The 12,560-nt window shown below is 45.6% G+C and overlaps 1 protein-coding gene across 1 annotated transcript in view; it reads left to right on the forward strand.

The window, feature by feature from the left end:
- DDX1 (DEAD-box helicase 1) overlaps nt 1-12,560 on the forward strand; it is a 53,687-nt gene that overhangs the window by 25,613 nt on the left and 15,514 nt on the right. Inside the window, exons 13-17 of the mRNA XM_056564223.1 lie at nt 2,296-2,434; nt 2,519-2,579; nt 5,689-5,787; nt 10,298-10,387; nt 11,731-11,919. Coding sequence (XP_056420198.1) covers nt 2,296-2,434; nt 2,519-2,579; nt 5,689-5,787; nt 10,298-10,387; nt 11,731-11,919 — 578 coding nt within the window. The remainder of the gene's footprint in view (nt 1-2,295; nt 2,435-2,518; nt 2,580-5,688; nt 5,788-10,297; nt 10,388-11,730; nt 11,920-12,560) is intronic.

Consider the following 12,560-nt stretch of genomic DNA (forward strand, 5'->3'; position numbering starts at 1 on the left):
GAGGCTTCCTCATCAGAAGTCGGCTGCAGTATTTAGTTTGGATTTCTTACTTCTGTTACTACCACTGGGCCACCCATGGTTGACAGGGCACACAGAGAGCAGGTAGAGAGTCACTAGGAGCACAGGTCACCCCAAGCGGCAAAGCAGACCCCAGCAAGTGTGCGAGGCACCACAAGTCACAGCAAGCACACAGTTCGGGAGAGGCCGGGTACTTCAGAAGATATTGCAGCCCTTAACGGGGGGGGGGGGGAGGAAAGCACCACAGGTCCCAGCAGATGCACTGTACTCACAGGCAGACCAAGGCAAGAGTCAGCACACAGTCCATGAGCTTCACACGAATGATAATGCAGTAGGAGTCCACACACAAGCACCTCCAAGTGCCCCCAGACCAGGTCTCTACAGTCGAATAAGGATGCAGTACTTCCTTCTCAACAGGGGCAGAAGTGCAGCTAAGATTCAGGTCCCTAGAGAGCACAGGGACAGGAGCTCCATACCATGCAGGAGCTAAGCCTTGAGCTCAGTGTGTGGCAGCAGCAGTGCGCCCCTCAGGAAAAGCGTGAGTTTCCAGGGTAATGGGGTATCCATGCCCACGGAGCCGGTAATGGCAGCATCCCCCCACTTTCTCACAGGATCGCTTCACTTCAGGCACAGAGACCTCAGGACCCAGCGCTCTCACCTCCGGCTCCTCTAATGTGTCCCAAGCCGCCCACAGCAGATAAGCAGGGGATCACCATCACCAGCCAGGATACCAGAAGCCGCATTCAGCAGGCCGCAGCAGTAGTCTGCTCTGCCGAAGCCTGGTCTCCGCACCGCCTCTCACCAGGACACCACCACAGATCCACCGGACTCCGGAATACTTTTGAAGTGCAACTGTCATGAAATCTGGGTGCTATAATCTGCACACAGCCTTTGTACTGTGTGCAGATGGTGTGTACAGCAATGTTTTTACCTAATTTTTGCAGGCTTTCATGACCCCAAAAAATGCTTTTGATCACAGCCACTGACTGTTGGATAGGCGTGGCGCGAGGTACGCGATGCCCCGCCTCCACGCCCGCCCCCTGTTTGTCAGCGCTGGGACCGCTGTGTGATTGACACACAGGTCCCAGCGCATGCGACCTTCAGTTCCCGATACTGTGCAGGCAGACGGCGGCGGGAGCGAGCCTGGATAAAATGCAGTGGTGCGCACGTTAGATGAGCTGGAGAGCGCTTGTGCTGGGAGCTGGGTGTCAATCACACAGCGGTCTGAGAGATGACATACAGGGGGTGGGCGTGGTGGCAGGGCATCTCGTAAGTCGCGCTACGCCTATCCGACTGTCAGTGGCTGTGATCAAAATAATTTTTGGGGGTCATGAAAGCCTGCAAAAATTAGGTAAAAACCTCATATGCAGGGTAAAAGGTGCCGGCCAGCGGGAGCTCCTCAGTGTGCGACCGCTTAGCTAGGCATCCAGGCCACACCACCGGGTAAACAAACACTTAAAGGGGCACTCCAGTGGAAAAATATATATTTTTTTAAATGAACTGGTGCCAGAAAGAAATTTGTAAATTACTTCTATTTTTAAATATCTTAATCCTTCCTGTACTTTAAGCTGCTGGATACTACAGAGGAAGTTGTATTTCTTTCTGGAGTTCTTTTCTGTCTGACCACAGTGCTCTCTGCTTACACCTCTGTCCATGTCAGGAACTGTCCAGAGCAGGAGAGGTTTGCTATGGGGATTTGCTCCTACTTTGAACAGTTCCTGACATGTACAGGGGTGTCAGCAGAGGGCACAGTGGTCAGACAGAAAAGAACTCCAGAAAGAAATACAACTTCATCTGTAGTATACAGCAGCTAAGTACCGGAAGGATTAAGATTTTTACTAATTTACTAATCAGTTTAGCTTTCTGGCACCAGTTGACTTGAAAATATAAAATAAAATAAAATAAAAATAGTTTTCCACCAGAGTACTCCTTTTAAGTATGCAATGCAGTAAAAAAGTAAATATAATGGAAAAAAAATAACATTTGGAAAGCCATGTGCTATAGAAGACTTTTTTCATTATTCGTAGCATTTATATCTCCATTCATGATCCTAGTGGCAAGCTGAGGTTATAGAGTGGGCCCATTGTTGTTCTATTTACTAGGCAGGTTTTAGTTTATTGTAACTGACCTTACTGATGGACAAACAGCTTTAAGAGATTTAAGGCTTTTTCTGGGCCCATAAGTGCAAATGTTGCTTTATTTGATTGCCCAATGCTTACCCATAATTTTTATTTTATTTTTTCTCATTTTTCATGTCTTTTTTTCCCTTCCTTTTAGGGAGTGCACAGGTGGCACAAACCAAGAATGTTCCAAATGCACCAAAAGCCCTTATCATTGAACCATCCAGAGAGCTGGCAGAACAGACTCTGAATAATGTGAAACAGTTCAAGAAATATGTTGAGAATCCAAAGCTAAGGTAACCATTGCATCCTTTGGTTGTCGCACTGTGGCTCTTGTGTGTGGTGCAGAAGAAGTCATCCCTGTTTGTTCTGTTTTGCAGGGAATTGCTTATCATTGGAGGAGTTGCTGCAAAGGATCAGCTGGCTATGCTTGAGGGTGGGGTAAGTTTTGGAATGTAGGTTAGTTACCTGGCCTCAGAGACCATAGGAAACATACAATAAATCTTTCAGAAAAACATTGCTTTATGGAAATCTAAGTGTAGTTTTTGCCTTAAAGGGTAGCTCCTACCATCCTCTTTTTTTTTTCTTCTGTCCCTGCCTATTGCCCATCTATCCCTAACCCCTTTTCTGCCTTTATTTTTTTTTTTTATTATCTTAAAAATGGCATTTTGTCTGCCTGGTAGTGTGCTCAGTACCAGGCAGACTTCCCCAGCAGGCACAACGTCACTGATGCCTACTGGGGGCCGACTTCCGCCCTTAGTTCTCCTGACAGGGTGCCTCCAGCTGTTTCACCACTACAACTCCCAGCATGCCCTGACATCTATTTGCTGTCAGGGCATGCTGGGAGTTGTAGTGGTGAAACAACTGGAGGCACCCTGTGTTGGAAGACACCCAGCCCCCGACCAATATCGTCCCCCTCACCTGTGCTGGACCATGAGCGGGGGTCCGTAGCAAGCAACAAGCGTGTGCCCGGCTTCCTGTTATGCCCGTACACTCTGGAAACTGTCTCTATGTTTCTGGAGGATTGAAAGTCCTCCAGAACCATAGAGAGAGTTACCAGAGTGTAGAAGCATGACAGGAAGCCGGGCACACGCTTGTTGCTCAGAGTGTGATGGGCCCTCCTGTAAATGGCGCCCCCATCTCTGTATAACGCGCTCCCGGTAATGACAGGACACAGCAGTGAGGAGGCGGTGTATCCCCACAGGAGCCACGGCTGTAAGGAGAGGTAAGAGCCATGTGCCTCATTGCTGCAGGGAGAATATGCAGCAGGGAGGCGGCCAGTGTGTGAGTCCAGGGAGCCAATGCGCAGCCCTGGATTTCACTGTGCTCGTTCTCGCCTGTTTGATTGACAGGCGGGAGCGAGCACCGCAGTGACTGGAATTTCGACTCATTTGCCAGGCTCAAATGAGACGAAATTCTGTACTGACGTCACTGCCGAATGCATTCGGCCACTAGGAGGGCGACCCCTAGTGGCCGAATTTAAAAGTGATTTTAAACTGGTTTAAAATCACTTTTTTTTTATTAAACTATATTAGAGATATGTTGTAGTACTTAAGTACTACAACATATCAATTTTTTTTATTTCATGACAGTGCCCATTTAAGGCTATGTTCACATGACAATCATCATCCGCTAAAGGGAACTCAAAGGGAAGGCAGTATTTTTCGCCACTTAAAGGGGTACTCCGCCTCTAGTCATGTCATCCCCTATCCAAAGGCTAGGGGATAACATGTCTGATCGCGTGGGGGTCCAGCCGCTGGACCCCCCCCCAAATCTCTGAGCCTGCGCTGCGGCATTCACGAACAAAGAAGCCGGGGCTTCCGTGTTTGTGACATCATGCCACACCCCCTCCATTTACACAGCCGTCATGCCCCCTCCCATAGACTTGTCGCCAGTCATCAGACGTGGAGTGGAGTTTGCCCTGTGCATCAAATAACTTGGTGCCTTTCTAGAGATTACAGGGAGTTCCAGCGGTCGCACCCCCTGCGATCAGACATGTTATCCCCTATCATTTGTCTAGGGGTGGAGTACCCCTTTAACTCTCCTAGAATAACCCACACCTGACATAACGCTTTCAAATCAATGAGCCCCGGCGGTGTTCGTTGTGCAAAGAGCCCATTTGGCTCCTTTGTTTGAGAACAAATCAATGTAGAAGTATATTACATAGTTAAAAGTCAGGACAGTAAAGGCAATAGCACCTGTAGTCGGCTACTGATTAGTAGTAAACAGGGCGGTTGTGGTTCTCATACAGATCACCGGATCATCCACTAAGTGATAATATACCTATACAACTGGGTAAAAGGAGCATGTATATTAACAACGTAAAGTGTAACTCTAATGATGCTACAGTTACATGATAAATGTTTCCCTCCCAGAAACCTTTTAGCTCGAGATTTAGTGACAGACACTAGTGATAGTTTTTGCCCATAGATGATTCTGGCTGCTGCCTTGTTGTCTGTTAGGACTTATGGTGTTTGTGTAGATCTTCGTGGCCTTATAGAGCAGATACCGGAGAGCCAACTTTCCTAGCAGTTTTGTTGATAAAAATGAATCTGCTGGGACCCGTAAAAAAAAAAAAGCCATACTTGCCTTACCCTGGTTCTCTACAGCTCCCTTTCAGCTCTTTCTGGTCCCCGATCTCCTGTCCTCTTCCTTCTTCTGAACAGCTGGCTCAGCCAATCACTGGCTGCAGTGGTGTCTTGGTTGATTCGGCAGGTCCTGAAGAAGACAGAAGTTCGGAGGACCAGACCGGGCCAAAATGGACCTGCAGGGTGCTGGCTTCCAGTATTATAATTTTTTTTTTTTTTTTTTTAGAAGTGCCTGAATACTGCTTTTAAAGATAGGATGTATTGCATTATGTATGTCCTTGACAGTGGAATGGTTAAAGGGGTATTCCGGCTTTATACATCTTATCCCCTATCCAAAGGATGTATGATCGCAGGGGCCCTGCTGCTGGGGACCCCATGCGATCTCTGTGCAGCTCCTGGCATTCTGTGCCAGGCGTTGCCTCAGAGACGGGGACGTGACCTCACGGCCACGCCCCTAGTGACGTCACACCACGCCCCCTCCCATAGACTTGAATTGAGTGGGTGTGGCCGCAACGTCCCATCTCGTCTCGGGGATAAGATGTTTAAAGCCAGAATACCACAGAATACCAAAGCTGTATTTTCCCTTAAGACTCTATTCCACGTTATACCCACTATTAAACCTCTTAAACTCTCTCACTTTGTAAATACATCACATTACTGATCCTGTACTGATCCTGAATTACAGCCCCTATTATACTCAGCACTACAATTCTAATTCTTTTGGTTGTTATTGGAAACAAGCAGCCTTCTTTCTGACAGGGCCTTACATACGAGTCAACCCTGACCTGTTTCCTTCTTTTCTCTTATTTCAATGTTTGCTGGAATTCTCCATTAAACCTTGAGCTTAGAAAATGATTTCTCTTATTGATACTTTAATATTAATGCAGTCAAATGGTTTGTATGTTTTGTGCCCACTCATTGCCTTGCTGAGACTGAAGACAACCTCTCTGCTTTCTCTACAGGTTGATATAGTGGTGGGCACTCCGGGCAGAATTGATGATCTCATTTCAACAGGGAAACTTAATCTATCACAAGTGCGGTTCCTGGTACTTGATGAAGCTGTAAGTTTAGAAGACAGAGCAGTTTGTATTATATTGACTAGGAAGGTGTTTTTTTGGATTAGTATATATCGGAGATCTCCAAACTGTGGACCACCTAGATGTTGCAAAGCTACAACTCCCAGCATGTCCGTACAGCCAACGGCACCTACATAATCAGCTGTGGAAATTCCACTGCAGTTTTTAAACAGCAGACATTCCGCAGCGGGTCATGTTGCTATCTATTGACTTCAACGGGTAAATCTGCGGATATTCCGCAGCAGATTATGTACATGAGAATATACCCTTAGGAGAGAATCCCATCTCCAAAAGTTATCTCCTATCTGCAGGGGATAAAAAAAGCTATTACCGTGGGTCTGACTGCTGGGACCCCCACCGAACACATAAGCGGAGGAAAATTGTCCCTCAAATTAATAAGGTGCAGCCTGTGTGTGTGGCCAGTGCTCCATTCATACTCTGGGGGTTGTAAACCTTGCCAAATTTTGCTACACACACAACTCATGCACTGATGTGGCATTGATTTCAGCTTCCATGTTATTGCAATCCTCAACATCCCTTTTCCAGAGTCACACGGGGCGTGAAATGCGCTGCAGATGCACCAACAGCAGTCACAGAGGGACTGCAGAGCGAGCTCCTGGCTATGGCGGGGTAGCTCTTCGTGTCCGCTCATAGCGGGCGGACACACAGCTACCCAGCTGCAGCCAGGAGCTCGCTCAGTAGTACCTCTGTGACTGCCTTCAGCGTATCCACAGCGTGAAATATGCTGAGGATGCGCCTACCCTTAAAGGGAATGTGTCCTCAGAAAATGACCTATTGTTTAAATCACATTTTTATATTAATCCTATCATGATCTTGAATTTTTTTTAAAGGGGTACTCCAGTGGAAACGTATTTTTTTTTTTTTTTCAATAGTAAAGTTTATTAAAGATTTTAAACATACAAAGTAGTAAATGTGCAAGTGACCAAGGGGCCAAAATATGTGGTGCACATGCGCCCAAAAGAAATAGACAGGCAGTATGGCAAACAAGTCATATTAGGAGCAGTAACACTAGTCTTTTAGGACTCCAACATGACAACAATAAACACTTAGGCATACATGGCAGACAATAAAATATCAGCACCTAGTCTGGCACAAGTGTTCCTACAAGAAAAAGAGAAGAGCAATAATAAATGAGAAAGGGAGAAGGCTCCCAGGTAGACCGGAAGAAAGACAGGAGGAGTTGGAAGGAGACAGAAAAACACAGGCAGAGAGAGAGAGACAATAAAGAGGACTAACCTTTCAGCACGGTGCACTGGCGAGAACCCCAACATCGGACAGACTGACATCATATGTAAGGGCACACGCTCAAGGCATCAGTCAGTAGACATTTCTTGAGAGTTCAAGTGGAGAGTTCTGTATGTGTCAGAGGAGAGAAAGGATATCCACGGTCCCCATATGAGATAGTGTCTCTCCACTTGCCCTCTGGAGTCTGCTAGCAACTCCTCCATCCTATGTAGATGGGAGAGTTCCTGGAGCCAAGAAGTGAATGTGGGAGCAGAGGAAGATTTCCACAATCGGGGGATGACCGTACGAGCCGCCAGAAGCATAAAGCTAACTAGTCGGGCGGACCACTTTGGCAAAGAGGGTGGGAGCATGGAGAGAAGAAGGGGGCCTGGGGACACAGGTAAACGGATAGACGTCAATTGGTGAATTACTTCCAGTACTTGGGACCAAAAAGGAGTCAGTTTCGGGCATAATAACCATATATGGGACATTGACCCTCCTGGCTCACCACAACTCCAACAGGCATCAGAAACACCTGGGTAAAATTTGGATAAAAGGGTTGGTACCCGGTACCATCTTGTTAGAATTTTGTAATTAGTTTCCTGTGCCCTGCAGGAAATCGACAACTTATGGCAAAGTCGGAATGCTTTTTCCCACTCTTCATCATCGAATGTTGTGGCTAATTCCCTCTCCCAACCGATCCGAAAAGGTAGTGGATCAGTCTGAAGCGTATCAAGAAGAAGGGCATAGATGGAGCTAATTGGACGGAGCGTCCGAGAATTTGAAATACACAATTTCTCGAAGGTGGAAAGGGGGCGGTGTAATTTAAGTGTGTCCCTGGCCTGTACATAAAAGTGACTAAGCTGAGAATATTGAAAGACATTTAGGAAGGAAGCTGGAGCCCCTCCCAAGATGTCGTGAAGTGGTCTCAAAGATGTTGATGCAAGGAGACTAGAGAAAGTGGGGGACTCTGATTCAGAAAGCCCAAGAAAGAGGGAGGTGGAAAGGGCGGGCAGAAAGGATGAGTTGCCAAATATAGGGGTAAGTGGGCCATCGGGAGTGAAAAGGGCCGTGGAGGCCAGGAAAACACTACGGACATGAGCCATACTCGCTAGGACCGGTGGCAAAGCAGCGAGAGACCGTGTTGTGAGCTTACCATCAGGTAGCCACATAATTGTTTTGGGGTCTAATTCAGAGGCATCACGTTCAAGACCTATCCATAGTTTGGCAGGGGAGGGTGAGAAACAGTCCAGGGTCCTGGCCAGAACCGCAGAAATGTGATAAAAGAGGCAGTCAGGCATGCCCAGGCCTCCATCCAATCTACGTCTGACCAGGATCCTGTGTGCCAGTCTCGGGTGTCTATTTGCCCAAACAAAGCCAGAAAGGAGTGCAGAGAGCTCCCTGAAAAAGGATTGGGGGAGGACAACTGGGATTGTGGAGAATAAATACAGGAGACGAGGTAGGATATTCATCTTCAGTATATTGATCCTCCCTATCCATGAAAAGTCCCTGCGCTCCCATCTGGCCAAGTCTGTCCTCAGTAGGTGTAAGAGAGGGGGGGTAATTGAGGGTAAACGTGTCTGAGAGGGTAGCAGGGACCTGAATCCCTAGATATGTGATCGATTTGCTACACCATTTGAATGGAAAAGAGTCACGCAGCTGTTGAATAATGGAAGGAGGGAGTGTGACATTGAGGGAACGTATTTTTTTTATTTATTAATTTTTTTGACCGATTTAGATACTGAAACATGCTTTTTTTCTAATCTGTTTCTATTTTCTCTATTTTTAAATAAAAATTAAGGCAGGGGTGGTTTATTATGATGGGCGGAGTGAACTGTGAGGTTTAAAGGGGTACTCCGGTGGAAAACTTTTTTTTTTTTCTTTTCTTTTTTTTATCAACTGGTGCCAGAAAGTTAAACAGATTTGTAAATTACTTCTATTTAAAAAAACTTAATCCTTCCAGTACTTATTAGCTGCTGAATACTACTGAGGAAATTCTTTTCTTTTTGGAACACAGAGCTCTCTGCTGACATCATGAGCACAGTGCTCTCTGCTGACATCTCTGTCCATTTTAGGAACTGTCCAGAGTAGCATATGTTTGCTATGGGGATTTTCTTCTACTCTGGACAGGTCTGAAAATGGACAGAGATGTCAGCAGAGAGCACTGTGCTCGTGATTCAGTAGAGAGCTCTGTGTTCCAAAAAGAAAAGAATTCCCTCTGTAGTATTCAGCGGCTAATAAGTACTGGAAGGATTAAGATTTTTTTAATAGAAGTAATTTACAAATCTGTTTAACTTTCTGACACAGTTGATTAAAAAAAAAAAAGTTTTCCACCGGAGTACCCCTTTAAACCTCCCAGTTCACTCCGCCCATCATAATAAACCACCCCTGCCTTTAATTTTTATTTAAAAATAGAGAAAACAGATTAGAAAAAAATGTTCAGTATCTGGTTCTAATCGGTCAAAAAAAAAAAAAAAATAAAATAAACATTTAGGGTATATTCACACTGAGGGTTTGCAGAGGAATTTCCGCAAGTAATTCTGCTCGCTTATTCCTCTCCAAATCATTCAGCAGTGAAAAACCCCATAGCATGTAATGAAAATTCTGCTCCTCAGTTCACACTGAGGAATTTCCGCTGGCGGAATTCCGTCACTGAATTCCGTTCCGCATTAAGAATGAACATGTTCGTTCTTCATGCGGAATTCGCGCAAAAAAAATAAATTACAATGTCTTCTATGCTGCACTGAACTCCGCACAGAAATTTCTGTGTACTGTTAATGTACTGTGTACAGAAATTTCTGTGCGTAATCAGCGTGGAATTTCGCGCAGATTACTCGCAGATTCAGCGCCGAGTCAGAGCAGAAAAAAACTGTCATTTCTGAGTGGATTTGTTCAGCGCAAATTCCGCTCAGATATTTGTCAGTGTCAACGTACCCTTAGGTGACACATTCCCTGTGATGCATACACAGGCATACTAGAGCTTTCTATTTTCCTTCTTTTTTTCATAATAATATAAATAATTGATACTTTCTTTTTTGAATGTATTCTCTTCTTGTATCCCTTTTTCTGCACTATAACTTTGTGTTTTAGGTTATTTTTTATTAAGGTAACCTTCTCCAATAGAAGCAGGCAGTGATCGATTTATGACACTTTAGACACATGTGCATTGTCTGTATACCTCCTCTTTATCTCGGTCATAGGGTGTGACACTGACTTACAGACTTGTCTTCTTGCTCCCGTGTGTTTCCAGGATGGACTGTTGTCCCAGGGATATTCCGACTTCATTAATAGAATTCATCATCAGATCCCGCAGGTCACCTCGGATGGGAAGAGATTACAGGTAGGGACTGGCTTACTTTTGCCCCTCTCTGCACAGTATTCAAGGTACTCTAGGTTTTTGTATGACCCTTTTTTATGTTGTTTTATTTTTCCCCATTATTGTACAATGGGATGTAAGAAAAAATCGATTTGCGCGATTATCGCGATTTTTCATTTGGCGACACTGAATCGATTCAAAATATTTTTGAATCGATCCTTTTAGGGATGTGAAATTTGTATCTCCTGACGCCCGGGACATGCTGTTCTGGGCGCCGGGCAGGTGAATTTTTCCGGCTCGTGCAAGCAGGGCCGCATCTGACGCGACATCGCTCTGGGTGTATGGAGCGGGCTCCGGACTCCTGCACACACCATACTCTGCAGCCCCCAGCTGTTTTCAGTAGCCGGGCCGCTGCTAATAGCCAGCATGCAGCGATCGCCGCGGCTGGCTATTAACCCTTTAGATCACCGCTGTCAAAGCTGACAGCGGCGTCTAAAAGGATATTGTGAATGCTCCCTGGTGAGCTAGTGGGGTGGATTGCCATTACCCCCCCCCCCCCCCCACAGCGCGATCGCGGGTGGGCGATCCCCTGTGGAGGTAGCCGGAGGGCTTACCTCTGCTTCCAGCTGTCCCGTGGCTCTGTCATTGATAGAGCCTGGTTTGACTAGGCTCTATCAATGGATCGCAGATCAATGGCGTTCAATAGAACTCTATTCATCTGTCTGAGGAATCTAATGATTCCTCCTAAAAGTCTAATAAAGGGTATAAAAAATAAAAAATAAAAAAAAATAAAATAAAAAGTTTTAATAAAAGTGTAAAAGACATTGTTTTTGAGACAGAATCTGGATATATCGCGATATATCGTCCCGTAAACAGAATCGGGATATATTTCGATATATCGTATCACGATATGTATCGTATCGCCAAATTCTTGCCAATTCACACCCCTAAGGCCCCGTTCACACTAAGGAATTGCCTCAGAATTTCCGGGCAGAATTCCGCGGGCGCAATTCCGCGGTGTGAACTTTAACATTAGTGTGAACGGGTCTCCGCGAGACCCGTTCACACTACAGAATTCTCGCGGCTGAATTTCGCGAGCGGAGATTCCGCCTGGTGGCCGCCGCCGGAGTTGCTTCGGCGCTAGGGCCGCGGGGCACTTAGCCGTCACCATTGAATGAACATGTTCTTTCCTTGCGCGGAATCCGCGAGCGGGCCATAGCGGAATTCAGCCGCGAGAATTCCGTAGTGTGAGCGGGCCTTATTGTACATCTATGTGATGACTTAGACCAGGGTACAGATCAGGATGCTATGTAGCTTTACAGTCATGTTAGTTACAGACCGCAACGTATTTGATGTTTCCTATTTAGGTGATAGTTTGCTCCGCCACCCTTCATTCTTTCGATGTAAAGAAGTTGTCGGAGAAGATCATGCACTTTCCTACATGGGTGGACTTGAAAGGAGAAGACTCTGTGCCTGAAACTGTGCATCATGTTGTTGTCCCAATCAACCCCAAGAAAGATAAGCAGTGGGAACGACTTGGCAAGAACCATATTCGAGTAAGGATGCTGTAGAACCTCGGAAAATCAACGTTCTATGCTAGTGTTTCCCAACCAGTGTGCCTCCAGCTGTTGCAAAACTACAACTTCCAGCATGCCCGGACAGCCGAAGGCTGTCCGGGCATGCTGGGAGTTGTAGTTTTGCAACAGCTGGAGGCACCCTGGTTGGTAAACACTGGTCTATGCAGTGGAACTGATTTCAAGTTTCTGGGATAAATGGAAATGAGTTATGTGGAGACTGTTTCCACAGGGACTTCTCTTATACAATATCAAACTACATTTGGATGTTATGCAATATAACATCACAGACCATGCCAGGCCTACATTCAGATTTGTCTTTTAAGATGTTAAGAAAATCCAACATTCTTCTAATTACGATATAAAATCCCAAAAGATTACAAAAAGTCACGTGTACCTATATGGTTTTATACATTACTATGGGAATATATTAGATTTGTAATCTCATTGGGGGAGATTTATCAAAACCTGTGGAGAGGCGAAGTTGCCCATAGCAACCAATCATTCTTAAAGGCGTACTTCGGTGGAAAAATTTTCTTTTTGGTGCCAGAAAGTTAAACAGATTTGTAAATTACTTTGATTAAAAAAATCTTTACCCTTCCAGTACTTTTTAGCAGCTGTAT

The sequence above is a fragment of the Hyla sarda genome, chromosome 3 (genome assembly GCF_029499605.1).
Source record: "Hyla sarda isolate aHylSar1 chromosome 3, aHylSar1.hap1, whole genome shotgun sequence".
NCBI lineage: Eukaryota > Metazoa > Chordata > Amphibia > Anura > Hylidae > Hyla > Hyla sarda.